The sequence below is a fragment of the Canis lupus genome, chromosome 6 (assembly GCF_048164855.1).
Source record: "Canis lupus baileyi chromosome 6, mCanLup2.hap1, whole genome shotgun sequence".
Lineage (NCBI taxonomy): Eukaryota > Metazoa > Chordata > Mammalia > Carnivora > Canidae > Canis > Canis lupus.
The window spans coordinates 16,817,101-16,842,437 of record NC_132843.1 but is presented as its reverse complement, the minus strand read 5'-3'; the positions used below and the strand labels follow the sequence as shown (position 1 = coordinate 16,842,437).

General features: G+C 42.7%; 1 protein-coding gene across 1 annotated transcript in view; it reads right to left on the bottom strand.

Moving 5' to 3' along the window:
* LAMA3 (laminin subunit alpha 3) overlaps positions 1 to 25,337 on the bottom strand; it is a 249,419-nt gene that overhangs the window by 152,416 nt on the left and 71,666 nt on the right. Inside the window, exons 9-12 of the mRNA XM_072829057.1 lie at positions 12,540 to 12,630; positions 10,120 to 10,251; positions 8,707 to 8,769; positions 3,921 to 4,055 (exon numbers count right to left, since the gene is read on the bottom strand). Coding sequence (XP_072685158.1) covers positions 3,921 to 4,055; positions 8,707 to 8,769; positions 10,120 to 10,251; positions 12,540 to 12,630 — 421 coding nt within the window. The remainder of the gene's footprint in view (positions 1 to 3,920; positions 4,056 to 8,706; positions 8,770 to 10,119; positions 10,252 to 12,539; positions 12,631 to 25,337) is intronic.

Sequence of the window (25,337 nt, the reverse complement as noted above, 5' to 3'; positions counted from 1 at the left end):
CATTCAAAAGCTGTTTCTATTGGCTGCTTTTTACCTGCGTATGGGTCATACTTCCCTGATTCTTTGCATATTTCATTTTTTGTTTTTTGCTTTTGAAAGCTAGACATTCTAGGTAACACAGTGTAGCAACTCTGGCTACCACCAGGATTGTTTTTTATTTGCTTATTTGGTTGGCTGTTTAATGATGTGGCTGAACTAGTTCTGCAAGATCTACTTCCCCTCCAATATCCAGCCTCTGATGTTCCTATTCAGATTTTCCCCTTGTGTTTATCTTCTGGCCTGGCCACCTTAGTGGCACCGTACAAGCAACTTCCTGATTGAAGGTTCTGCTTGGCCAATCAGATTTTTTATCCTTTCCCATTGCATATGTGTTTAGCTTGGAGGCTGCTCCCACAGTTTGGAGAATTCACTCCCCCCCCCCCCCCCACTTACATTCAGCCATGGACTATTGGTTTGGATCTTTCCTCTCTGGTTGCTGTTGAGAGGCCACAGCCTTGGGCACCATACAGTTCTAGATAACCAGTGATGATGATGGTATCATTTTCAAGCCTGACCCCTTTGGAGTTACCCTGTGTCTGAGCAGCTTGCTCAGTCAGTGTTTGGTTAGAGATTGTGCTTAAACCCCTTTTGCCAGTGCAGCTACCACCCTATGGTAATGGATTTGTGCACAACATGGGGATATTTCTGAGTCTTCCCCCTGTCTGACTGGACTCCTCCTGAATAGGTGCAATCTAGTTACATGCACACAACCTTTCTAACCCGCAGACTTATCTGTGATATCAGAAGGGCTCTTTTGGTTGAAATTCCTCTGATTCTCTCTATTAAACTTCTGGTTGCTCTGCCATTATGTTTGTATCAGAGCTACCAGCCTCCTTGTAATTGCTGTACATCAAGATCTACATTGTTTTCTACAACACCCTTTGGCACCCTCTGTTAAAATAATTCCCTCAGACAGAGCTTCCAAACTCTATCATTATCATTATGACCTACCTGTCCTCTGGCTGTGCAGAACCACTGGACCACCAGACTTGAAGATGAGGACCCACTTTTTCTGGAGGACAGCCCTGCTCTACAAGCAGGCACTGGGGATAGGAATAGTAGTAGCTCCTGGTTGTTTCAGCTTGCCTCTCCTGGCTTAGGACCTCCACCCTATGAGCTAGCGGGGATTGGGGTGATTAGACTCTGTATTTTCAGTCTGCAGTGCTTGGTGTAGAGTCTCCACCATACAGGTGGGCAGGGTGGAGAAAGAGAAGATAGGATCCTCTTTGCTCACCCTGCCTCAAATAGAGCACTGACAGTCCAGGCCAGGGGGCAATGAGAAATGCCAGCAGCCTGTCCATCCTCAGGTGAAAAGGTAGCCCCAGAACAGGAATTTAGAAGAAAAAGAACTCCCATCTTCTCGGCTGTCTATGCCCAAGGTAGGGATTCTACAACAAAGAGTTGGGCTGGTGGGGCTAATGGAGCCCAAATGTCACAGACTTGTTCTTACTGATATTTAGATTTTCTTAAATAAATGTTTCTTCATTTGCTCTTAGGACAATTTCCAGAGATTCTAAATGATTATTTAAAACTTATTACCAGCTAAAGTTTTGTTTTGTTGGAGAGAGCATCTCACTGAACTCCCTACTCCATCATTCTGGATATCCCACCTCCCACTGCTCTGTCCTAAATACACCTTTGTATTTTCTCCCTGCCTTAAAATGAATTAGTTCTAGTAATGAAGAAATGTGGAAAAGTGCATTCTTAAAATATTGTATTACTTTTCACCTTGGTATCCACAAACACAAAGGCCCAGTCGGACAGCCTTGCCCAAGGGAATGACTAGATTGGAATATTTGTCATTCATTCTAGCAGAATGAGTCTGAAGTTGTGGCTGGTAAGGAGGAAGAAAACAAAGAAAATCTTTGGGATCCTTCCAATTATGAGCATAGCAGCTGACACAGAACTAATATGAATGTCGGCAGATTATTACAAAATCAACATGAGACACTGTCCGCTCCTTGCCTCCAAACAACTTACATCTAAGATATAACTGGGAGAGTGTCAGCAAAACAAAGGGCAGCTAGAAAATGCTTACCTGTTACAGGAGGGGAATGAGATAAACAACTTGGTGGCCCCAACCCTTCTGCTTTTGGTGAAAGGACCTTGTCTTCACTGCTCATCATCTTGCCTCCTAGTACCATAAGCTTCTCTGGGCTTGGGCCCTCATGGACATCTAAAATGTAGGGTCTCCACTGCCCTCTCCCTCCCATGGGTTCATGACACAGGGTCTCCAGCTTAAAATAAAAATGTAATCATTGCCAACCTTTATGCAAAACTTCATGATTTGGGATATCTTTCCATAGAACAATATCACGAGCAAGGATGAGGTTACCACGGCAGACCGTGGAGCCAGTTGTGCAGAATCTGCCTCTAGTATGTTTCACACAATTCAATCGTGAGAATCGCCCATACTGTTATTCTATAGGAAATGTATTGGGCATTCCAACTAGCACTGAATTCCTCTGGTTGAGGGAGAGCTTCTGTGGCTCCAAGTGGCAAAGGCCGAGAAAGCAGGGGGCAAGGATAGAGTCTGTGAACAGGGCACGCCAGGGGACCAGGAAGGAAAGGAAGCCTTTTTTTTCCATACAAGTGAGAGAGTGCTCCCCAGGCCTCCAAGAGCTTCACAGTCAGTGCCACCTTGAACCTGCACGATTATGAGGCAAGTGAGAAGCAGAGCGGCTAGGCAACTTGGTTGGCCCAAGTGATACCTACTACGAACCTGATCCTTCACCACTTTAGCATCCAGCTCTGGAAGTGGGGAGGGGTGGTCCTGCTTGCACCCACCTCCATGGTTTTCTAGCGTGGCTGACCTGGCAGATGAGATTGCTCAAGACTGATTCTAGCCTCCATCTGTGTTCAGGGGCTGGCAAGCTCAAAACAGCACTTCCCAGATTCTCCTGGAGCTGGGTTCTGGATGTCTGGATGCCAACTTGGTTTTTGCAAATAAGAAGTACTCAAGTGAGACTAGAAAGGTGGAAGTAAGGAGAAAGCTGCCTTCCCACACCTATTGACCATTTCCGCGGCTGAGCCCCATCTAGCTTCCTGGGAACCAAGAGGTGGCTGTGGAGGCATCAGGATGCAGTCCTTCCGTCCTCAGGCTGCACTATGGAAATCTGAGCTTAACACTCAGCCTTTCTATTGGGATCCTCCTTGGAAGCCCCACCTAGCACCTGCTGCTCCAGCCCTTCACAACTTAGGGGAGCACCCAAGCACCTAGAGCAAGTCCTTGTCTGTTTATAACACCTGGAGTGGTGTTCATTTCCTGCCTGAGCCCTCACTGATAATCCTCTCTTCTTTTCGTCCCTCCCTTTCCCTTCTCGGGGAAGAACAGCAGCAGGCAGGCAATGGAGAGGAAGCAGAGGAGCCCTTGAGCAATTTCATTCATTCATTTTCTCATTCACCCAACATTTACAACACTCCTATTTTGCTCTAGTGACTGGGTCAGACACCTCCTCTTCCCACCCTCCATCTCCTTCAGTGACTCTTACTAGGATGAGATCCTAGGACACAGAACAAGTAGTGGGGAGAAGTTTGTGGTTTCATGCCTCCTGCTCCCTGTCCCCAGGAATGCCCGGCAGTTCCCTAAACACTGCTCAGGCACCAACTCCTTTCCAGAGTCAGGATTTGCACCCAGGCAGCCAGCTCCAGAGCCTATGTGCTTACCATGGGGGAGGAGGAAGGGTAGAGCGGGAAAGACAGAAGGGGGGTGATATGGCCCAGGTAGGGGGACAGTCACATGTAACACACATATATAAGTCAGAGGCTCACTCACAGAACTGCAGGCCACACAGTTGTACCAGCAGGTGCCTCTGCGTTTCCTCAAGAGGAAATTTACATCGAGGACCTGATGATCACCATGCTATGTGTTGCCTCCTTACCTTGGCAAATAGGGAACGAGTAGAAGCCCACACGGCAAGCATCACACCGAGGGCCCTCGACCCCAGGGCGGCAAAGGCACCTTCCATAGGCATCGCATATTTCAGGGAGAACGCCTTCCCAGTTACAGTCGCACCCTGCAAGAAGAGACTCTCAGAGCCTGCCTTGTCTCAAGGTTCTGCCATAGAAACATAGATAATGAATTATCTATGGTTTCTAGGCATTCTTGACCTAAAACACTACACATTAAAGGGAAATAAACAAATAGGAAGAAAAGGTCAGAGATGCCATTAAGAAACATCTACTTGTATCCAACGGAACCTCCAAACTGAGATTTCAGGATTGGCCTGTTCATTTTTAAGCCTTATCTGATGGGTTCCATGACAACAGTGAGTGGCCCACTCTGCCAAGCAGATGATATGCCTGGCCTAGGGAAGGACACAGGCAGGAAAGCACCCCCCCAGCGGCTGTCACCCCCACCTCTGAGCTCCCATCCTCCAGCCCCAACCACACTGACCTAAAAGCTCCAGCAAAGGCAAGTAGCTAATTATAAAGTGACCTGGGGAATCAAACCTTTTTCGTGATATTTGTCAAGAAACCTCCTGGGCACCCATGTCTTCAGGCTATGTGGGCAACTTTACAGAATCATCCCCAGATTGCTTTAGTGTTCTAGGTAAAATCTCTGCAGTTGTTGTTTCACTGGTCCCTACTCTTTGTTTGAACTTGGAGGCATAAAAGAGTGTGCATGCCTATAGGCCAGAGTTTATGTTTTGCATACACTGTCATTTTCAAAGGAAGCCCTTGAAGATGTGTCAACTATACACTGACGTCCTAGAAATAAATCTTAAGTGGATATAAATGATCTCTCAGACCCAGAAAACCCTGATAATATGCAAGGTTATGAAATACAATGAAAAAACCTGAAAACATTCAGATCTGCAAAACTGCTCTGCACCTTTTTTCTTCGAGTCATCCTGTCTGGAACTGAGCATATGGGCTTTCTGGTAAAGTGGTTCTCTATCTTGGCTGCACATTGGAATTTCCTGGTAAAATACAATTGCCTAGGTACAGAATCCTAAACCCAGAAATTCTGATATAAACCCACAATCTGTAAACTATAGCCTGAGAACCAAATCCAACTCTATTTTAGGAAATAATGTTTTACCCGGACACAGCCGAGATTTTTTCCTGCACATGTTGTCTATAGTTGCTTTCCTGGTACAACAGCAAAGTTGAGTATTTGAACTTTGCCTACAAATCCAAATACATTTACCATCTAACTGTTTGGGGGAAAGTTTGCCAACCACTAAATGGGATTTCCAGTAATGAGAGCAGTGGTTCTCAACAAGAGAGCATACATCAGAAGCATCTGGAAAACTTGTTCAAAATATAAGCCTGGACTTCATCCTGAAAAGCTAGCTTAGTATCTGGGGTGCTACAGAGGAATTTCTACTTTGTAAAAGCAAGGGTTTCTAAAGCACAGCCCGTGTATTGGAAAACATGGAAACATGAAATACAAATGGGCTTTACTGAATTAAAATTCTCAGGGGTGGGATGGTGCTCGGTATTAGCCAGTGTTCTGCATCTTCTGGCAGTTGAGATGTTTGAGCTTCTTTTTTTTTTTAGTTTGGGGTTTTTTTTTAATTGATTGATTGGAGGGGACTCTCCACTGAGCAGAGAGGCCAAGGCAGGGCTTGATTTCACAACCCTGAGATCATGACCTGAGCTAAAACCAAGAGTCAGATGTTCAACCGGCTAAGCCACCCAGGTGCCCGAAGATATTTCAGCTTCTAATGTTCACTGCTGGGAGCTAGACCCCAAAGTGGGGCCTAATGCAACAATAAAAGACCAAATTGAAGTGATATATCCATGCATTCAAATCCCCAAACAGATCTCACTGCATTCACTGAAACTTCTTTTCCTTGAGGTGGTGTTCTAAGGCTTCCCTTATATTTTGTAACAGAAGTCTGAACATCCCTTCAAGTTCAATTAAATTTCTTTTCCTGAAGTCGCCACCAATCTACTTGGGGGCAATAAGAAATTGAATAACAAAAGGATTCCTGGCCACAGCCAGTAAATGGGAGATCTAAGACATTCTTGTGGAAGAAAGCCCAAGATGTGGTGTAACCAAGTCTCAAAGGCAGAATTCCATTCTAGTCAATGAACAAACATTACGGAAACATTTGCAGGCAGCCACTGTGGACAGGATACCGCTGGCTATGGGCAGGATAGATACTACAGGAATTAGAGGCATAGCTGCTGTCCTCAAGTGACCAAGTGCTTGGTGAAGGCTAATGACAATACTCCACATAACAACATAGAGCACCGTGGTTTGATCAGAGGATCAGGGTGTGCATAGGGCACACATCGGAAAGAAAGTAGGAAGGTAACTTGGATCCCGTTACCTGGCCTCAGGTGAGCTCTCAGTGCTGCCCCCAAATCCTATGACATTCCCCAAGTCCATTCTCTCTGGGATGGAGATTCCAGAGAGATTGGAATTCTGGGATGCCTCTTCCATACCTTCTATCTCTTTAACCCCAAAGCTTCCTCTCCAACCTCACTTTCTGCCCTGACTTTGATCCTTATCTCATAGAGAGAGAAAAAAAAAGAACAGCCAGAAGAGAGGGTCCCTAAGTTCCCATCACCACATCCACCTGCCCCTTCCCCAGCCCTGCACTTTGCCTTGTCTTCTGCAGCCTTTCTCATCTCAACAAATGGTATTTCTTCCCTCTGTGTGCTCCATCCAGAAGCCTTGGAGTCACTGAAGGGGCCTTTTTCTCATTACCCACTTTCAGGTCAGCCATCCCCTGGTAGGTCCTGTTGGTTCTGTCTCCAGGTTATATCTACAGTCTGTCCTCTTTTTGTCACCTCTACCGCCACCTCCTGAGTCGGAGCCACCATCCTCTCTCTCCCTCATAGATTATCGCAATAGCTTTTCAGGGCATTTCCATTCTTCCTCTTTTCTCCGCCTCCAACTGGTTTTCAACACAGTAGCCACAGAGTTCCTTATGCAATGTCCTTTCTCTGTGCACACTGCCCATGGCTCCTCTCATTGAGAATGGAAGGTTAAATCTTCGCAGTGGCTGACAGGGCCCTGCCATCTGGTCCCCGGCACTTTCCTTCCTTACCTCTCTTGCCTGTGCTCACTCCACTTTCACACACTGGTCTCCCTTTTATTCAGTGAACACCCCAGCATGCACCCCAAGGACTTCACACTGGCTCTTTCCTGGGTCTGAATGCTTGTCCCCAGATACCTGCAGAGCTCACCCCTCACCTTCCTCAGGTCCTTGCTTATCTCTTCAGGAGGTCCCCCCTGACAACCCTGTTGAAATCTGCAAACCTCACATGCCCCCACCTCTCTCCCAGACTTATGTTCTGCACAGCACTCATGGCCAAACACCAGTTCTCCAGCACGTCTCTTGAGATGCCATATTGTTGCTGAAATGGAAATCTTCTGTGGAAGAGTGCTCTCCAGAGACTCGTGACCCCTTCTGCCCACCCACACCCTGGACACACCCAGAGGAGGGGAACATGTGCTCACACACCCCTAGCACTACCTCCCCCCAATGAGATGAGCATGTGACTGTCAGGCTGCTACTGGCACCCTGAGGAGTGAGAAGCAAGCTCACTGGGTGAGGTGAACATGATCCAGATGGGGCACAGTGATAGGCTGTGCACATGTGGTGTGCCCTTCTGCTGGAGCAGTGTGCCTCCCTGAGCATGTGTGTCCCTGCCTGTGCTATTATGGGCTCACAAAGGGCACTGCTGCCAACTCCAGAATCAAACCTCAAGACTTAGAATACTCCTCACACGGGTTAGCTTCTGCCTACAATGTGAAAAACTCCCCCTTAAAAGGAGCATCCTTGTGCAGGACACAGCCCTGCATATCATAATCTAAGATATTAGAGATTTCAGTTGTTTAGTGGCTTATATACTATTTTTGTTATCATAGGACTTCCTCCCCTGGAATATAAGCTATTAGGAGAGCTGGGGATTTTTCTCGGTTCTGTTCACTTATAAGTCCCAGCAGCCAGAATGGTGCTGTACACATAACTGGTGATCATAAAGCACTTGCAGAATGAGTGATGAGGTAGGTGTAGCACCCACACCCCCTCGATACTCACCTCTCTACCCAAAAGGCTGCTCCCTACATATCTCTGCCACTGTCTGCACAGGGGTACCCATCTGGCTATGGGAGCTCCTCGGCCAAAGAGTTAATGCCCCAGAATAAGCCCTCCATCAGTGGCCAGTGACTGAAGTTATACCATCAGCTGGGATAATGCTGAGCAAGTTCTATGCTGTCTCCTAAAGTTGTCTACAGGGATGGAGCTCCAGGTGCTACAGGGGGGCCTTTCTTGCTAATGCATCTTCATAACAGCTCCCTTCACTCCCTGAATCACCCCCTTCCTGATGTCTCCTGGGATCACCTCCAGAATCAACTGCTTATGCTCAAATCCTTTCTCAGGGTCTCTGTATATAGAACCCAAACAAGACAGTAGGCAACTGACTGCCTCTGGAAGTTTCTGAACAAGCAAGTGACATACAATTCAAGCTGTTTAGTTTCCTTAGTCAGGGAGCATTTGCACAAAAGACAGAGTAGCATAGAGAATGGTGAGTGGCAAGAACTGAGACAGGAGACACCTGCAAGGCACCTGCCAGGCTCCAGTAAGGACTTGAACTTGGGCCACTTGAACTTGAACTTGGGCATAGTGGCAGATATAGGAAGTAGAAAAATAATACAGAGCACAATGTTTCCATTGAAGTTAAACCAAAAGAGAAGATACTTACCTTTTATATCTCCAGCTACTGGGTCTTCTGGACTTGGAGTAGAAACAGGGAAAATGGGAATTCCTAGAAAAATCATTTAAAAAAATACAGAGAAAGATTAAGGAGACAGTAAAATATTAAGTTGCATGAACTAGAAAGAAGCCTTTCTAACTCAGTGCAAAGTAGCATGTGGAGCCTAATTTAGAGAAAGGCAAAACTGCTATATTGAACATGCAACCGAAACCAGGCCGATTAGACATTCTGATTTGCATATTAAATGAACAGATATGGATATTTTGTGCTCAGAATATATATGTCTCAGTCTAAGCAGGAATGAGTTTGGTTTCTTTAGCATCTTTATTGGTTTTTTTAACATAAAATTGAGCAGTTTAAAAAAATTTTCTTAAGTTTTTCCCTCTAAAATGTGATTTATGCCATAAGATTGTTTCAGGTTTCTGTCACTAAAAAGGCAAGTACAATTTCTGTTCAAGCTGTATGTAATAATTACAGTTTGTAAATTGACTGAGCCTCAATTCAGTGTTACTGTGTTTGGGCTTAAAAATTGGTTTCTTTAAAAATCAGACGATCATATAATTTATCCTCCAAACTAAGATACTGGACAGTGAAAGTGGATGCTAGCTTAATGATTCTCTGGGACAGCAGGTGTGAGCCAGAATATAAAGTCACCCCATTCACATGAGTCCTACCCGAATGTCCCCACAGCCCACTATGCTCTGCCCACCCTACAAAGCTGGGAATGCAAGAACCAGTACAGCAATTGGGGGCTGGGGAGATAGCTGAAACACAAAAGGCCCTGCATCTTTGTCCTAACACAAAAGTAGAGTTTTTATGCTTTAGCAAACCAAAAGAACCATGACTCTTGTTACAATTTGTAGGGCTGATTCCAGACTCTCCTGCTTCATGTTTTATGGTGTTTCTGCCAGATAGGGATTTTTTCTCTTGGAGATGCTGAGATATTCACTTAGATCACTGCAGTGAGGGTGGTGGGGGCTGGTGATAACCTGGCCTATAGTACAATGAATGGGAAAGGGGAAACACATCCCCCAGCCACCCAAAACACTGACACACACTACATGTGTGCAAACGGACATCTGGTACCCTTGACACTTCTTCCAAGTTCTTTTGTGAAGACAAATCACACACATGGATTACCGTTAAGTCAAAATTGCCAGTATGTGACCTTTCTGACCTCCTGGGGTGGTCAACCCAACCTAGTCATCAACCTTGAATAAGACTATGAAATGTACTCATATAAATTCTGCGCTCTAAACTCTTGCAAACACTTTCATGTGAACACAACCTACATGGCCCCATGTCTGTGCTGCCTCCATCTCTGTCTGCCATGCCTTCAGGTGTTAATGCATCAGCTATGTGCCCAGAAGGGAGGCCTCTCCTCCTGCAGCAGCTACTTACTCAGGCAAAATGGGAAGTTATAATATCCAACTGCACACTTCTCACAGTTATCTCCTTGGAAATTTGGCTTGCAGGTGCAGCGTCCCGAGCCTGGCTCACAGTCATCAGCATGCTCAGGGTTACAGCTGCAAGCTATGAGAAACACCAGGTTTCAGATGTCAGGGTGAATGCTCAGTCCACCGGGGCACTCAGTAAAGTGGCTTTGTCCCCAAGGACTTCTCAAGCAATGTCTACCACTTTACTGTTGGCCCCTACTTATTCTTGAAAGGGCACAGCCTGTTTTCCACTTTATACTTGGCTAATAGTTTGCATTCACCAAACCCCAGGGACCCTCAGAGGTAAGCTTGAAGAGGCATCTGCACTGATGCCTCTTCAAGTTCTCAAGAATACAGTTTATTACACTGAGTGCTGCCCAGTTCATGCATCAGAGGCAAGGTTTGCACAGACTCCAAATGGGCTGTGGGAGGATGTGCTACAGCCCCACCCCAGCCATGAGCCAACTGTGAATGTCCACATGGTGGTCATCACTACCTAGATACAATGTGGTCACAAGTACAGGATGCATAGACATTGACATATAACCTGTGGACAGCACAGCAAGATCACGCCCATAACCAAATGTTAGATTCCAGTGATAGGACGTACTGAAGGCAGTCTTGCAACCAACACAACTGTTAGGTTTTCATTCCAGTAGACAGACTTGGGATCGAAAAGGCTTGGTAACCCCTCACTTGGGAGCATCCCTTGACCTGGCAAGTCCTCACCTTGGACAGCAAAAATACTGTCATAACACAGCTAAGTATATGTTCCATGGGGAACTGGGAAGCCAGGAAGCTGTGGGCAGTAAGCATTGTCCCAGGCTGGCTTCTTCTGGTATTCTTTGCTTAGCTTGCTTAGGACGTATGTCTTGTGGATTCTTTATACTAAGCCTGTAACATTTCTGCAAGACTGTGAGAACACTTTGGTGATGAAGAAAGAACCTAGAACAGTGATGGAGAGCCAAGAATCACCGAGAACAGTGATTCTGGGGAAGGTACGTCTGCATTCACACTGTCTAGTCTCCTCTGCTAAGGCTTGTTCTTCTTGGCCCAAGAAAAGTGATGGACATACGTCGTGGGATGATGTGGAAGAGGGAGAATTAGGTCACTCTTGAACAAGGACGAATGCCCAATACAGAGGCAGAGGCAAATCAGAGTCACACATTCTCTGGACTTCAATGTCCTCAAATGTTAACAATATGATGAATGAATCTGGGGGCACATCGGGCCCAGTGGCCAACTTCAGGGCTGAACTGTTTTCTAACGGTGACAGCCAGAGAACATAGAGCAGATTACACATGTAGGGCAAAGCCCATAGTCTGACCTGTGACTGGTAATTCCCCAGGGAAAACCCAATGGGATCCTGTTGTATCATGGGTTTGGTACAGCACAGAGGCATCACACAGAGGGGACCCGTACCAGTCAGAAGTCTTGTCAGCTGGCCCTAAAAATATTTAAATACTTGGTCTCCTCTTATCTAAACATGAAAATAATAATACAGTGTCCTAAATTGGTTGTGATAATCACACATTTGCAAAATTACTTCACAATGCCCTGCATATAGCATATAAATCACAGCTCTTTTAGATATTATGGCCATTATTAAATCCTTGCTAAATCACTACCATGGGGGCACCTGGTTGGCTCAGTGGTTGAGCATCAGCCTTTGGCTCAGGGCGTGATCCCGTGGTCCCAGGATCAAGTCCTGCACCAGGCTCCCCATGGGGAGCCTGCTTCTCCCGCTGCCTATGTCTCTACCTTTCTCTGTGTCTCTCATGAATAAATAAATAAAATATATTTTTAAAAATTAAATAAAGAAAGAAATCACTACTCTGTTGTCTTGATGGTAACACAGACAAAAATGTGAAATTACTGGAGATCACAAAAGCACGTCAAAACAACAGAAAATGGAGGAACTAACATTTGTCAGAGGACTGGTATGTGACCAAGCCCAAGGCTTAGCGTCTTCCTAGGGCTTCTAATGGCATGTCATTCTATCTTAGGGAATACGCAGGCATGGTTCATTCCATTGTGCTTTGCAGATAGTGTGTTTTTTATAAATTGAATGTTGGTGGCAACCCTGTGTTGAGCAAGCCCATCAGCACACTTTCCTCAACAGCATTTGCTCACTTTGTGTCCCTGTCACATCTTGATAACTCTCACAGTATTTCAAACTTTTTCATTATCATATTTGTTGTGATGATCTGTGATCAGTGAAGAAATCTGAAGCTTGGGGAGATTATGTAGCTGGAAGGAATAGAAGAACAATGTGAAGAAAGAGGGAAAGAAGGGAGCTACCAGTGCATCAGAGTTTAGCCCAATGGCCACCCCAAAGCTGTACAGTACAGACAGTCTGACACACCAAGTCAAAATGAAACTTACGGATGCAGCCGTGGGGAGCATCAACTGGAACACCATAAGGGCGGTAATAACCCTTAGCACAGTTTTCACAGTTTATACCAGCTGTGTTATGCTAGAAAGAAAGGAAAGAAACTTAGAAGGAAGAGTACTGGAAAAGTCATTACTTTGTGCTATTAGTCCATGAGCTCATTCTGTCATATACGATTGTAATTTCAAAGTCAAAAAAATAAGTGTTGATCTTGACCTTGAGTCTCCAAGATTTATCACAGGGCACCGGCTTACAGGTGGCTTTGGATTCTCCACCCCCCCACCCCCCACCCAGTGGAAGAAGAAATGAAAGTCCGTTCCATGAACCAGACAGCCCGAGTTTTCCCCTCTACCACAGAATTTGATCCATGAAGCTGCTGACTCTTCAGTGAGAAAAAAAACTCAAGAGCACCACTCTTCCTAGCTTCAGCCAGAAGTGAGTGGAAAACAAACTACTCTTAGGTTTAACCCGGGAAATAAAGGGCCATATGTGTATTTTTATCTCCTTCGATTTTGGAAGAGATCACACATACAGATCCTCTTCTCTTGTCATCCTGATTTTATCTGTGCTTTAGTCATGAAAACATTCCAGACATTTCTGTTACGTGAATGGAAAATGCAGGCATGAGTCTCATGTGCAGAGCTCATTTTAGAGTACAGTACTAGGCAGGTTTTTATATTTGATGGTTAATCCTTATAATTGTCACAAATCAAATTGCCCAACGTGCATCATCAGTTTCCAAGAACTGCACACCATGGCTCTAACTCAAGCCTGCCCCTCTTGCTCTCTAATTTGGCAACAATTAGGAGGACAGTGGTCTTTCATTAATGAAAAGGGAGGCAATAGGAAGTTAAAAAGAAAAAAAATAAGTATAACGCACTTTAATTCAAAAGAAGTCTGCATAGAATCAGTGGAGAACAAAGACCCTTTTCTGAATCCTCTCCCCCATTTTAGATGATTTTATTAATTACAGATTTTTTTTCATTACCACTCCTTATCCTGTGGGCTAAAACCTGAATTCACTTTAACATCGAGGTCTAAAACCACACTGGCCACTTCTCTGACTTAACATTCATATGCATAAACATTCGGGCAATAAGAAACAGCTGTAGTCCACCTCCCTTTGATCGAATGTCAATTAACCTCTCAACTTTGTTGCTTGCCACTGTGACTTAAGATAGACATCACGTTAACCTCTTTTTTTTTTTTTTTCACGTTAACCTCTTTTAACCCTGGCTCCCAAATTTTTCCCCATTGAAGAAGGAAATTTCTCTGAAGTGGGCAGCCTTGCCTCTCCCTTCTACCACAAATTTTGGTTAATAAAGCACCTGCCACAGAGAACTTATATTTTTAAGATGCAAAGAACAGCAACAAATGACCAAAAGAGAGCCATATATCACTGTGCAAATGGAATAATGTCTGGAGTTTACCTCCAAATCTCGAGTATTCCCTAGGACCCTCACCTTCCTAGGGAACACACACCAGTTTATCCATGGATGCTATGGCCATGGGTAAACTTAGAACAAGTTTATCCATGCTTGGACCAAGATCAGATGGAGCCTCGAGGACAACGGTGGTTCCATAATTTCTATGTAGGGGCTACAGGGGAAGCAACCTCCCTGGGAGGAATGGGTGCCTGAATTTGCATTTGCCTGGCACTTAACACAAGAAAACCTCAAGCCAAAGAGTGAGGTGGGTGCTGATGGAATCTACGCGGAAGATAAGCTTAAACACACACCGCTGACCCCTTCCTTTGACACCAGCTAGAGAGGCTTTCTACAGAAGGTCACCTAGAAACTGCAGGCTCTGGTAATTGAAAGTAATCCAATTCCTCCAAGCATAACTTTTCCAAGATGCTTTTCCATCTTGGTAAATCCCATCTCTTCCTTTTCCTCTCAATTCCTTGATCACATCTACAACATTGTTGCTGGCTTCCACTTCTGTGAACCTCAAGCATTTGGGTTATTCATTGGCCACACTCTCCCAGGAAGCCCCCTACCTGATTTTTCTTCCAAGGGCCAACATGATCTGGCCTCTGTGACTTCTCTGACCTATCTCTTCCTGCTCACTCCCCTCTAGCTACGTGGGCCCCTGGTTCCCTCTCAGGGCCTTTGCCCAGCCATCCCTTCTGCCTGGAATGCCCTCCCCCAGACAGATGGCCTGACTCATTCTCTGGCTGTTTTTGGATCTTTCCTCCAATGCCACATCCTAGGGCACTGGCCACTGTAATTTGAACTTCACAGACCCCAAACCAATACTTAAAATAGTAAACCCAAGAATTAAAAATAAAATCAATAACACATGAGAGTACGGCCATCTCTGACAACTGCTTGCCTTGCTGGATAATGACCTGACTCTCTTACATGCTGTCTGACTGGCCACCTGAACGTTTCCAGGCTCGGCCCAGAACTGATGGTGGATACTTCTCATTCTGCCATTACCAGCACTATATAGACAAGGTGGGAGACAGCCAGGTTAGCAGGTACCATGGACTGGATGTTGGTGTCCCCTCCTCTCCAAAATGCATATGTTGTTGAAGCCTAATTTCCAATATGATGGTGTTTGAAGACGAAGCCTTTGGGAGATAATCAGATCATGAAGATGGAGCCCTGATGATGGGACTAGTGTCCTTAAAAGAAGAGAAATGATCTCTCTCCACCACGTGAGGATACAATGAGAAGACAACTATTTGCTAACCAGTGAGTGGGCTCTTACCATATGGTAGATCTGCCAGGACCTTGATCTTAGACTTCCCAGCCTCCAGAACTGTGAGGAATAACCGTTTATTGTTTAAGCACCTACCCCGTGATATATCTGTTATAGCAGCCTGCACTAAGCTGGATTTCTGATCGGCACACTTGCTGTAGGGCATATGTATTCCACAAGCAGATTCACACTTCACCTTGAAGCATCACCTAGCAGCTCCCCAAGCCACCTGACCCTGCATGGCAGCAAACCCCCTTCCCTTCCTTGTCAAGACTCCCCGTGCCCTTCTGTATATGACATACGATAGGTTACATTTTTCTCCCCCAAATGAAGAGCCAATTGGCCCAACATCATGTAACATCCATCTTTCTCTTCCATTAGAAATCCCAATTTTACTGTAAATCAAATGCAAACATCTACATGCATGTGTTTTTAGATTCTCTACTCAGGAATGTTTTGCTATCTTGGAAAACAAATTTCCCCCCAAACCATTCATCTTTTGTCTGTCCTCTCATATTCTTTTATTGATAAGAACTTTAAGGGCAGCCCGGGTGGCTCAGCAGTTTAGTGCTGTCTTCGGCCCAGGGCGTGATCCTGGAGACCCGGGATCGAGTCCCATCTCTCGATGGAGAGCATGGAGCCTGCTTCTCCCTCTGCCTGTGTCTCTACCTCTCTCTCTGTTTCTCATAAGTAAATAAATAAAATCTTAAAAAAAAGAAAAAGAAAAAAGAAATGAAAAGAACTTTAGAATCAGTCTGCCAATCTTCATTAAAAAAAAACCTTGTAGGAATTCTGGTAACAGTTGCACTGAAGTTATAGGATATTTTTGAAGAAATGGTGCACTTATATATTGAGTCTGGAAACACATTATGCCTCTCTATATAGGTCTTCTTTTATAAATTCCAATAGGGTTTTATAGATCTGGATGCAGCCCCACGATGAATTCTTCTACAATTAACTGGAGTCCAATATTTAGTTTCTTTTAGTGTGAAATTTGCATACAAGTGCAAAACTCTTAATTGTGCATTCACTGAGTTATGACAGATGAATATATCTGTGAAACTCAAATCCCTGTCTCAACATAGGACACTACCATCACCTCAGAAAGTTCCCCATGCCCCTTTCCAGTCAATTGCTCCATCACCAACTCCCCAGAGTCAACCATCGTTCTGATTTTCCCCAATACTGATTAATTTTCCTTGCTCCAGAATTTCATTTAAATAGCCCTCATTCTATACGTATTCTTTTCTGTATCTTCTTTCATTTAGCATGATATTGTTAAAATTCTTGCATTTTACTGCATGAATCGATAGTTTGTTGTTCACTATTGCTCATTGGTATTCCACATATAAATATGCCAATTTGCTCATCCATTCTATTAATGGACACCTAGGCTATTTCCAGTTTGAGGCTATTGTGCATAAACCTGCCATAAGCTTTCTGTAAACATGTTTTCAGTTCTCACAGATAAATGCTTAAGACTGGAATTTGTGAGTCATGGGGTAGGTGTCTGTTTAGTTTTCTTTTCAAAAACTGCCAGACATTTTCCCAAAGTGGTTGTGCCATTTTTTCATTCATACCAATAATGCATGAGAGGTCTGGTTGCTCCACATTCTCACCAAGATTGATGGTAAGTCATTATAATTTTAATTTGCATTTCTTAGATGGCTAATGATATTAAGCCCCTTGTTGTACACGTATTGGCCATTCACATGCCTACTTTTGTGAAGTGACTATCCAAATCTTGTCCAAATCCAAAAATATTTTATTGGGTACTTGTCTTTTTATTACTTAGCTGTGGACATTTTTTACATAGCCTGGATATCAACCGTGTGTCAGATTTACATTTTGTGAATGTTTTCTCCACATCTGTGGCTAGCCTATTTGTTTTCTTAACAGTGTCTTTTGTGAGCAGAAGCTTTCGATTTTGATGAAGTCTAATTTGTTAATTTTTCATAATTATTGCTTTCTGTGACTTAAAAAACTTTGTTCATGTTCTGAATCACAAAGATATTCCCTATATTTTTCTCTAAAGAAATGCAGCTTTCACTTTTCTTTAGTCTGATCCATATCAATTTTGCTTTTATGTAAGATATGAAGTAGTGTTTAAGTTTATTTTTTCCCACAGAATATCATTATTCCAGAACTATTTGTTGAAAGGAATTTCTCTCCTACTCTCCTGCACTGGATTGCTTCAGCATTTTTTTTTTTTTAAGATTTTATTCATTCATTTGAGAGACACACAGAGAGAGAGAGAGGGCACAAGTGGGGGGGGAGGGGTAGAGGGATGGGGACAAGTAGACTCCCCACTGAGCAGGGAGCCTGACATGGGTCTCTTATCACAGGACCCCAAGATCATGACCTGAGCCAAAGTCAGATACTTAACTAGTGCCCCTGCTTTGGTATTTTTATCAAAAACCAAATGTCCATATAAGTGTAGGTCTGTTTCTGTACTCCCTATTCTGTTACACTGATCTATTTATCTATCCTTATGTTGATATCACACTGCTGTGATTACTATAACTTTATACTTAGTCATAAAGCAAGATGGGTGAGCACCCATAAAGTCATAAAGCAAGATGGGTGATAAGTCATAAAGCAAGATGGGTGAGCAAGATGGGTGAGCACCTGGGTGGCTCAGTCTTAACAGTAGATAAAAACTGGAGTCTGTTAAGCCTCCAACTCCTGATTTCTGCTCAGGTCATCATCTCAGGATCATAATATCGAGCCCCATGTCAGGCTCTACATTCTCTCTCTCCCCCTGTCCCTCCCCGGGTGCTCTTGTACTCTTTCTCTCTCTAAAATAAATAAATAAATAAAATCTTTTTTTAAAGAAAAGATAACATACCTCTTCTCACTTTATTCTGCTTCTTTGCAATGGCTTTGTATATTCTAGGTCATTTATGTAACCATAAATTTAAATACAAACTTTAGAATCTGCTTGTCAATTTTTACCAAAAAACCTATATTCAAGGGGCACCTGGTTGGCTCAATGGTTGAGCGTCTGCCTTTGGATCAGATCATGATTCTGGGGTCCTGAGATCAAATCCCATATCAGGCTTTCCACAGGGAGCCTACTTCTCCCTCTGCCTATGTCTCTGCCTCTCTGTGTCTCTCATGAATAAATAAATAAAATCTTTAAAACAACAACAACAACAACCCTATATTCAAGCTTTAGATCAGTTTGGGAAGAACTGATAATAATATTGAGTCCTTCAATTTATAAATATCTTTCCATTTACTGAAGTTTTTCTAAATTTCTGTCAGCAGTATTTTTTAGTTTTAGTATAGAGGTCTTGCATGCCTTTTGTTATATTTATTCCTAGGCATTTTATGCTTTTGATACTATTTTAAATTGAGTTTTTATTTCATTTTCCTATGACTGCTGCTAGAATATAAAAATACAATTAATTTTCACATATCATCCTGTATTCCCACAATCTTATTAAATTCACTTATTAGTTCTAGTAGTTGTTTTGTATATTGCCTACTAGGATTTTTTACATAAATTATGTCACCTGCAAGTGCAGAGAGTTCTATTTTTCCTTTCCAATAGTAATGCCTTTTATTTCTTTTTGATTAAGACATGTAATGGTTAGGATCTCCAGGGCACTGTTTAATAGAATTGGTCAAAAGTAAGCGTTCTTGCCTTATTCCTAATCTTTAGAAGGAAATAGTTCAATATTTCACCACTAATATTTGTTACTTGCATGTTTTTCATAATTGGCATTTGTCAAATTTCACTATTTCACTTCTATCTCTAGTTTGCTAAGGGCTTTTATTGTAAAATGGGAATGACTTTTTTCTAATGCTATTTCACATGATCCTTCTCTTTTATTCTGCTACTATGTTTAATTATGCAGACAGATTTTTTATTTATTAATTTTTTATTTTAATTCCAGTATAGTTAACATACAGTGTAACAGTAGTTTCAAGTGTACAATATAGTGATTCAACATTTCCATACATCACCCAGAACTCATCACAACATGTGCCCTCCTTAACCCCATCACCTATTGTACCCATTCCCCCACTCATGTCCCTTCTGGTAACCATCTAATTTGTTCTTTATACTTTAGAGTCTGTTTCTTGGTTTGTCCCTTTCTCTCTCTCTCTTTCTTTGCTCATTCATTTCCTTAAATTCCATATATGAGTGAAATCATATGGTCTTTGTTTTTCTCTGACTTATTTCACTTAGCATTATACTCTCTAGCTCCAACTATGTCATTGCAAATGGCAAGATTTCATTCTTTTTATGGCTGAATAATATGCCACATATACATATATATACTCCCCACACCTTCTTTATCCATTCATCATTGATGGACACTTGGACTATTGCCATAATTTGGCTATTATAAATAATGCTGCTATGAACATCAGAGTCATGTAACCCTTTGAATTAGTGTTTTTGTATTTTGGGGGGTAAATACCCAGTAGGGCAATAACTAAATGTAGAGTAGTTCCGTTTTTAACTTTTTGTGTAACCTCCATACTATCTTCCACAGTGGCGAAACCAGTTTGCATTCCCGCTAACAGTGTAAGAGAGTTCCTTTTTCTCCACATCCTTGCCAACACTTGTTCCTTATGTTTTTTATTTTAGCCATTGATCAGTGTGGAGTAATATCTCTTTGGGGTTTTGATTTGCATTTCCCTGATGATGAATGATGATGAGCATCTTTTCACATGTCTCTTGACCATCTGCTGGCATTCTTTGGAGAAATGGATGTTCATGTCCTCTGCCCATTTTTTAATTGTATTATTTGTTTTATGGGTTAGTGAGTTGTTTGAATTTTTAAAATATATTTTGGGGGCAGCCTCGGTGGTGCAGCAGTTCAGCGCCGCCTGCAGCCCAGGGCGTGATCCTGGAGACCCTGGATCAAATTGCACGTCAGGCTCTCTGTATGATGCCTGCTTCTCCCTCTGCCTGTCTCTGCCTCTCTCTCTCTCTGTCTTTATGAATAAATGAATAAAATCTTTAAAAAAAAATAAAATAAAATATATTTTGTATACTAACCCTTTATCAGATATGTCATTTGTAAATGTCTTCTCTCATTCTGTAGGCTGCCTTTTAGTCTTGTTGATTGTTTCCTTTGCGTTGCAGAAGCTTTTTATCTTCATTTAGTCTGAATATTTTATTATTGCTTTTATATCTCTTGACTCAGGAGACATTTCTACAAAAATGGTGCTAGCAGGAGCACCTGGAAGGCTCAATCAGTTTAGCATCCAACTCTTGATTTCAGCTCAGGTTGTGGCAGGAGAATGAAGCTAAGCTTGAACCCATTCTTTACTCCTCTCCCCAGTGCCACATTTTAGGTAGATGGCATCATATTTATACCATTTATCTTGTGAATACTTTGATGATTTTTACAAATATACTTATTTTTTAGACTCTCATGTATGGTCTTTCCTTTGTACTCAACGAGCCTCCTTCAATATTTCTTGTAGTTATGAACTCCTTTAGTTTTTATTTGTCTGAGAAACTATCTATCCTTCCATTCTGAATGATAGCTTTGCTGGTTGCAGATTTTTCTCTTTTGGCACTTTGAATATACCATGCCACTCTCTTCTGACCTGCAAGGTTTCTGCTGAAATCCACTGATAGCCTTATGGAATTTCCTGTATGTCACTGTCTTCTTTTCTCCTGCTGCTTTTAAAATTCTCTTCTTATGGCTATTTTTTCCCCTTTTAATTACTATGTGTCTTAGTGTGGACCTCTGGGTTGATTTTGTTGGGGAATCTCTGTGCCTCCTAGATCTGGATAGCTGTTTCCCTTCCAGATTTGGTAAGTTGTCAGCTGTTGTTTCATCAGATAAATTTTCTGCCCTCTTTTCTGTCTCTTCTTCTAGGATTTCTATAACGCAAATGTTATACACTTGTTGGAGTTTCCAAGTTCCCTAAGTCTACTCTCATTTTAAGTTATTCTTGTTTCTCTCATTCGTTCAGCTTGATTAATTCCCATTATTCCATCTTCCAGGCCATTAATTCATTCCTCTACTTCCTCTAGTCTGCTATTTATTCAATCCAGTGTGTTTTAAATTTTGTTTATTGTGTTCTTCATCTCTGATATGTTTTTTTAATTTATTCCATCTCTGTTAAGCATCTCACTAATGTTCTCCACTCTCTTCTCAAGTCCTGTAATCATCTTTATGATCTTTGTTTTAAATTCTCTATCAGCATATTACTTATATCTATTTTGCTTAGGTCTCTTGCTGTGGTCTTGCTGTGGTTTTGTCCTATTCTTTCATTTAGGACATATTCCTCTGTCTTTTCATTTTATTTCTATTTCTATGTGTTAGGAAAGTCATCTACACCTCCTGTACTATAAAGTAATGGCCTTATAAAGAAGAGTTCTTATAGTGCCATGCAGTGCAGTGTTTCCTTTTTCACCAAAACCTGGCACTTCAGGGGTGCCTCCTATGTGTGACTGCATGCACCCTACTATTGTCACTGAGTTGCTTTTTCCTTCAGTCCAGGCTCCTGCAGTGTCTCTCTCTTCACTGTTTTGGACAGTGTTTGGTCCCTACGATGTTAGTGAACCAGTCTGGGGCCACCCACCTTGAGTTTAGTCAGCTAGGCATTTGACAGAGATGCAGTAGCATAAAACTTCAGGGTGCTTTCCCTGGGTTGTCCCCTGAGAAGTTTTCAATGGTAGGCAGGGCCTGACTCACAGCAGCTGTCTGCCCTCAGCCCACCACTGAGGCCTCCATCTGACTGGCGTGTACAGTTATCTTTCCCTTCTCTGGGGCAAGAGTCACTTCAGAGTGGTGCTGGCCACTATAGAGGCTGCTTACATACTGCTAACCCTACAGCAGCATCCTGTATAGGCTCTGGCCAAAAGGTTATTGGAGAACACAGATCCCCCAAGCACAATATGGAGGCTGTGCTAGTAAGCTTTGCACTCCATGAGAGTGGGCTCTGCAGTTCTGGGACTGAAGCAGTCCATCTGGATCCATAGAAGCCAAACTGGGGAGGGAGACGACAGTGCTAGTAAGCTTTGCTACCCCCTGTCCTCTGTGAGAGGGGCCCTGCAGCTCTAGGACTGAGGCACCATCCAAAAGGGTGGATCCTTGGAAGTATATCATCGGGAGGATATGGTAACTGAGTAGTGGTGCTAGCAAGCCTTGCATCCCCATCCAGTGCAAGAGGGGCCCTGCCATCCCAGAGGTGTGGATTGGTGGAAGCACAGTGTGTGGAAGGTGGAGCAGCAGCATTAGCAAGTTAGGTAGCCAGTTGCTCAGGTGCCCATGTGTTTACACGGGGAGGGGGGGATAGAGTGGGGTGGGAGGGGTGTACCTGCCATTTCCTTTGTTCTTGGAGGAGTTACCCAGTGATTTCTGTCCCTCCTGGACAGACTCTGAGATGAGTAAATCACTTTCCCATATACCCCAGGATACTTTCAAACTGCTGCTATATCTCCACAGGCTTCTGTTGTGCTGTCTCTTTAAGGGCAGGGATTCAGTCTCCTCTCCCCTCTGGCTCTCCCAGAACTGAACCTGTTGTTTTTGGTAAATTCCAGGCATTAAGTCCTGCTGATTGTAAGAACTCATGAAATCTGGCCCCTCTGGATTTTCAAAGCCAAATGTTACAGGGAGGGGGTGGTGAATCAGGTGTCCCTACCCCCACCTCCAACAGTCCTGTGAGTCCACTTAGCTCCCTGTCTCTTCCTACCCTTTACAAGGTGGCCTCTTTACATTCAGTTGTGGAGTTTATGGTGTCAGTCTTCAGGTTGTTCTCGGAGTTATTTGCACTGCTGTGAGTATTCTCCAGTTGTATCCATGGGTTGAGGTGAAGCCAGGGTCCTCCTACTCCACCATATTCCTCAGCCTGCAGATTGATTTTTGAACGTTCAAACAACCTCACTTTCCTGGGATAAACCTCACTCATTCTAATATACTATCCTTATGCTATATTGCTGAAGATCTGAGTTTCCGTCTGGCATCATTTCTCTATAACCGGAAGAACTTCCTTTATCATTTCTGATTGTGCAAATCTCTTGGTTAACAAATTCCCTCAGTTTTATTTTATCAGAAATATTTGTCCCTTTGCTTTTCCTTTTTTTAAAGATTTATTTGTTTATTCATGAGAGACACATAGAGAGAGGTAGAGACATAGCAAGAGGTAGAAACAGGCTCCCTGCAGGGAACCCAATGCAGGACTTGATCCCAGGATCCCAGGATCCCAGGATCCCAACCTGAGCCAAAGGCAGATGCTCAACCGCTGAGCCACACAGGCATCCCTGTCCTTTTGCTTTTCTTATTGAAGGATATTTTTGCTAAATACAGAAATCTTGGTTAACAGTTCCTTCCTTTTTCTTTTAGACTTTTAAGATATTTTCCACTGTCCAATGGCCCCCACAACATCTAATAAGAAGTTCATGTTCATTGTTAGGTGTTGTTTTTCTCTACTTTCAAAATTTTCACTTTTTCTGTGGTTTTCAGCAGCTTGATTCTACAAGCTCCAGGAGTTGTCTTCCTTGTATTTACCTAGTTTGGGATTAAATAAGTTTCTTGAATCCTGATCTATTGAAAAATTTGAGAAATTTCTTTCCATTGCTGTTACCACTGCTACCACTGTTGCTGCTCTGCTGCTCCTACTATTTCTGGTTCTTCTCCTTCTCCTCCTTCTTTCCTTCATCCTCCTCCTTTTTTACTACATTCTCTGTCCTCTCTTCTGAGACTCCAATTGCATGTATGTTAGATCTTCTGATATTATCCCACAAGTTTACAAGTTTCTGTTAATTAAATTCAAAAATCCTTAACTGCTCATTTCAACATCTGAGTCATTTCAGGATTGTCCCTATTGATAATCTATTTTCTTGAGAATGAGTCACATTTTGTTGGTTCTTTGAGTGTAAAAAAAATTTTGACTTGTATCCTGGACATAATAAATATTATTCTGTAGAGACTCTGGATTCTGTAATATTTCTCTAAAGAATATGGAATTTGTTTTGTTTTGTGACATAACTAACTTGACTTTACCCAAACCGAAAAACTGTAACTCCTTGTGAGCTAATTCAAATCTCAAATAAATTATTTTACTCTTAGCTGAAATCCATTCTGTGTATCAATGGCTCAGGGGTCAGTGAGAAACTTGGGAAAATTTTATATGCAAAATTAGAGATTTTTTTTCCTCTCATGATTTTTTTCTCCTGGACTCCCCAGTCAGTCTCCATAAATTATGGTTGTTCCGTCCAAGCTCTACACTCTTATACTTAAGGGAAGAGAGACTCTAGTTTTTCTAAAGAAATTTTAGCTACACCACAAAGCACCAACCTTGGTTTGTCCTCTGGCTAAAAGTCAAAAACACATGTAGCTCACCCTATGCTGATCCCTTTTGCCATGCAGCAGCTTCCCTCCAGTACCCTCCTGCTCTTGTGTACTCCCCATTGGCTTCAGATCATTGGTTGGGGGAAAAAGACTCCCTGGTTTTTTGTTTTTGTATTTTGTCTGTAGTCTATAGTTATTATCTGTGGAAAGTTTGGGTCCTTTTGGACATACTAAGCCATAACAGAGGCAGAACTCTTCTTGCTTGTGGATTATGAATATAATATGAAAGTTAATTATGCAGAGATACACTTTAAATGGCTAAACTGTTAGATTTTATATTATGTATACTTCACCACAATAAAAAAATTTAATTATGCTAAGTATCTAACTCAAACCACTCATTTTAGGTTTAAGTTGGAAAAAAAATGCAATGAACCTAAACAAATCTCAATTTCCTATGCAAAAGAAAAACGCTTTCACAGAGCCACTATTTATTTATTTTTTTGATGGTTTTCTGGAAGAGCAAAGTACAAAACAGAATTTCTCTGAAAGAAGGAAGAGGAGGAATAAGGTATTTTTAAAGACACATTGAAGTGGCTTAATCTTTCATCTGGAGAAAGGACTCTACCTACACAGCCTAGTCCAGTGCTTCTTCAAATTTAATGTACCTGTGAATCACCTGAGGGTCTTTCCCCTACTATCTTAGACTCCTTTTACCACAAGATGGATAGCATCCATGGTCACAGCTAGGGATTCTTCCCCCTATTTAGGTAAAGACCTAAATGAAGATAATCAATAAAATTTGGACAAACATGT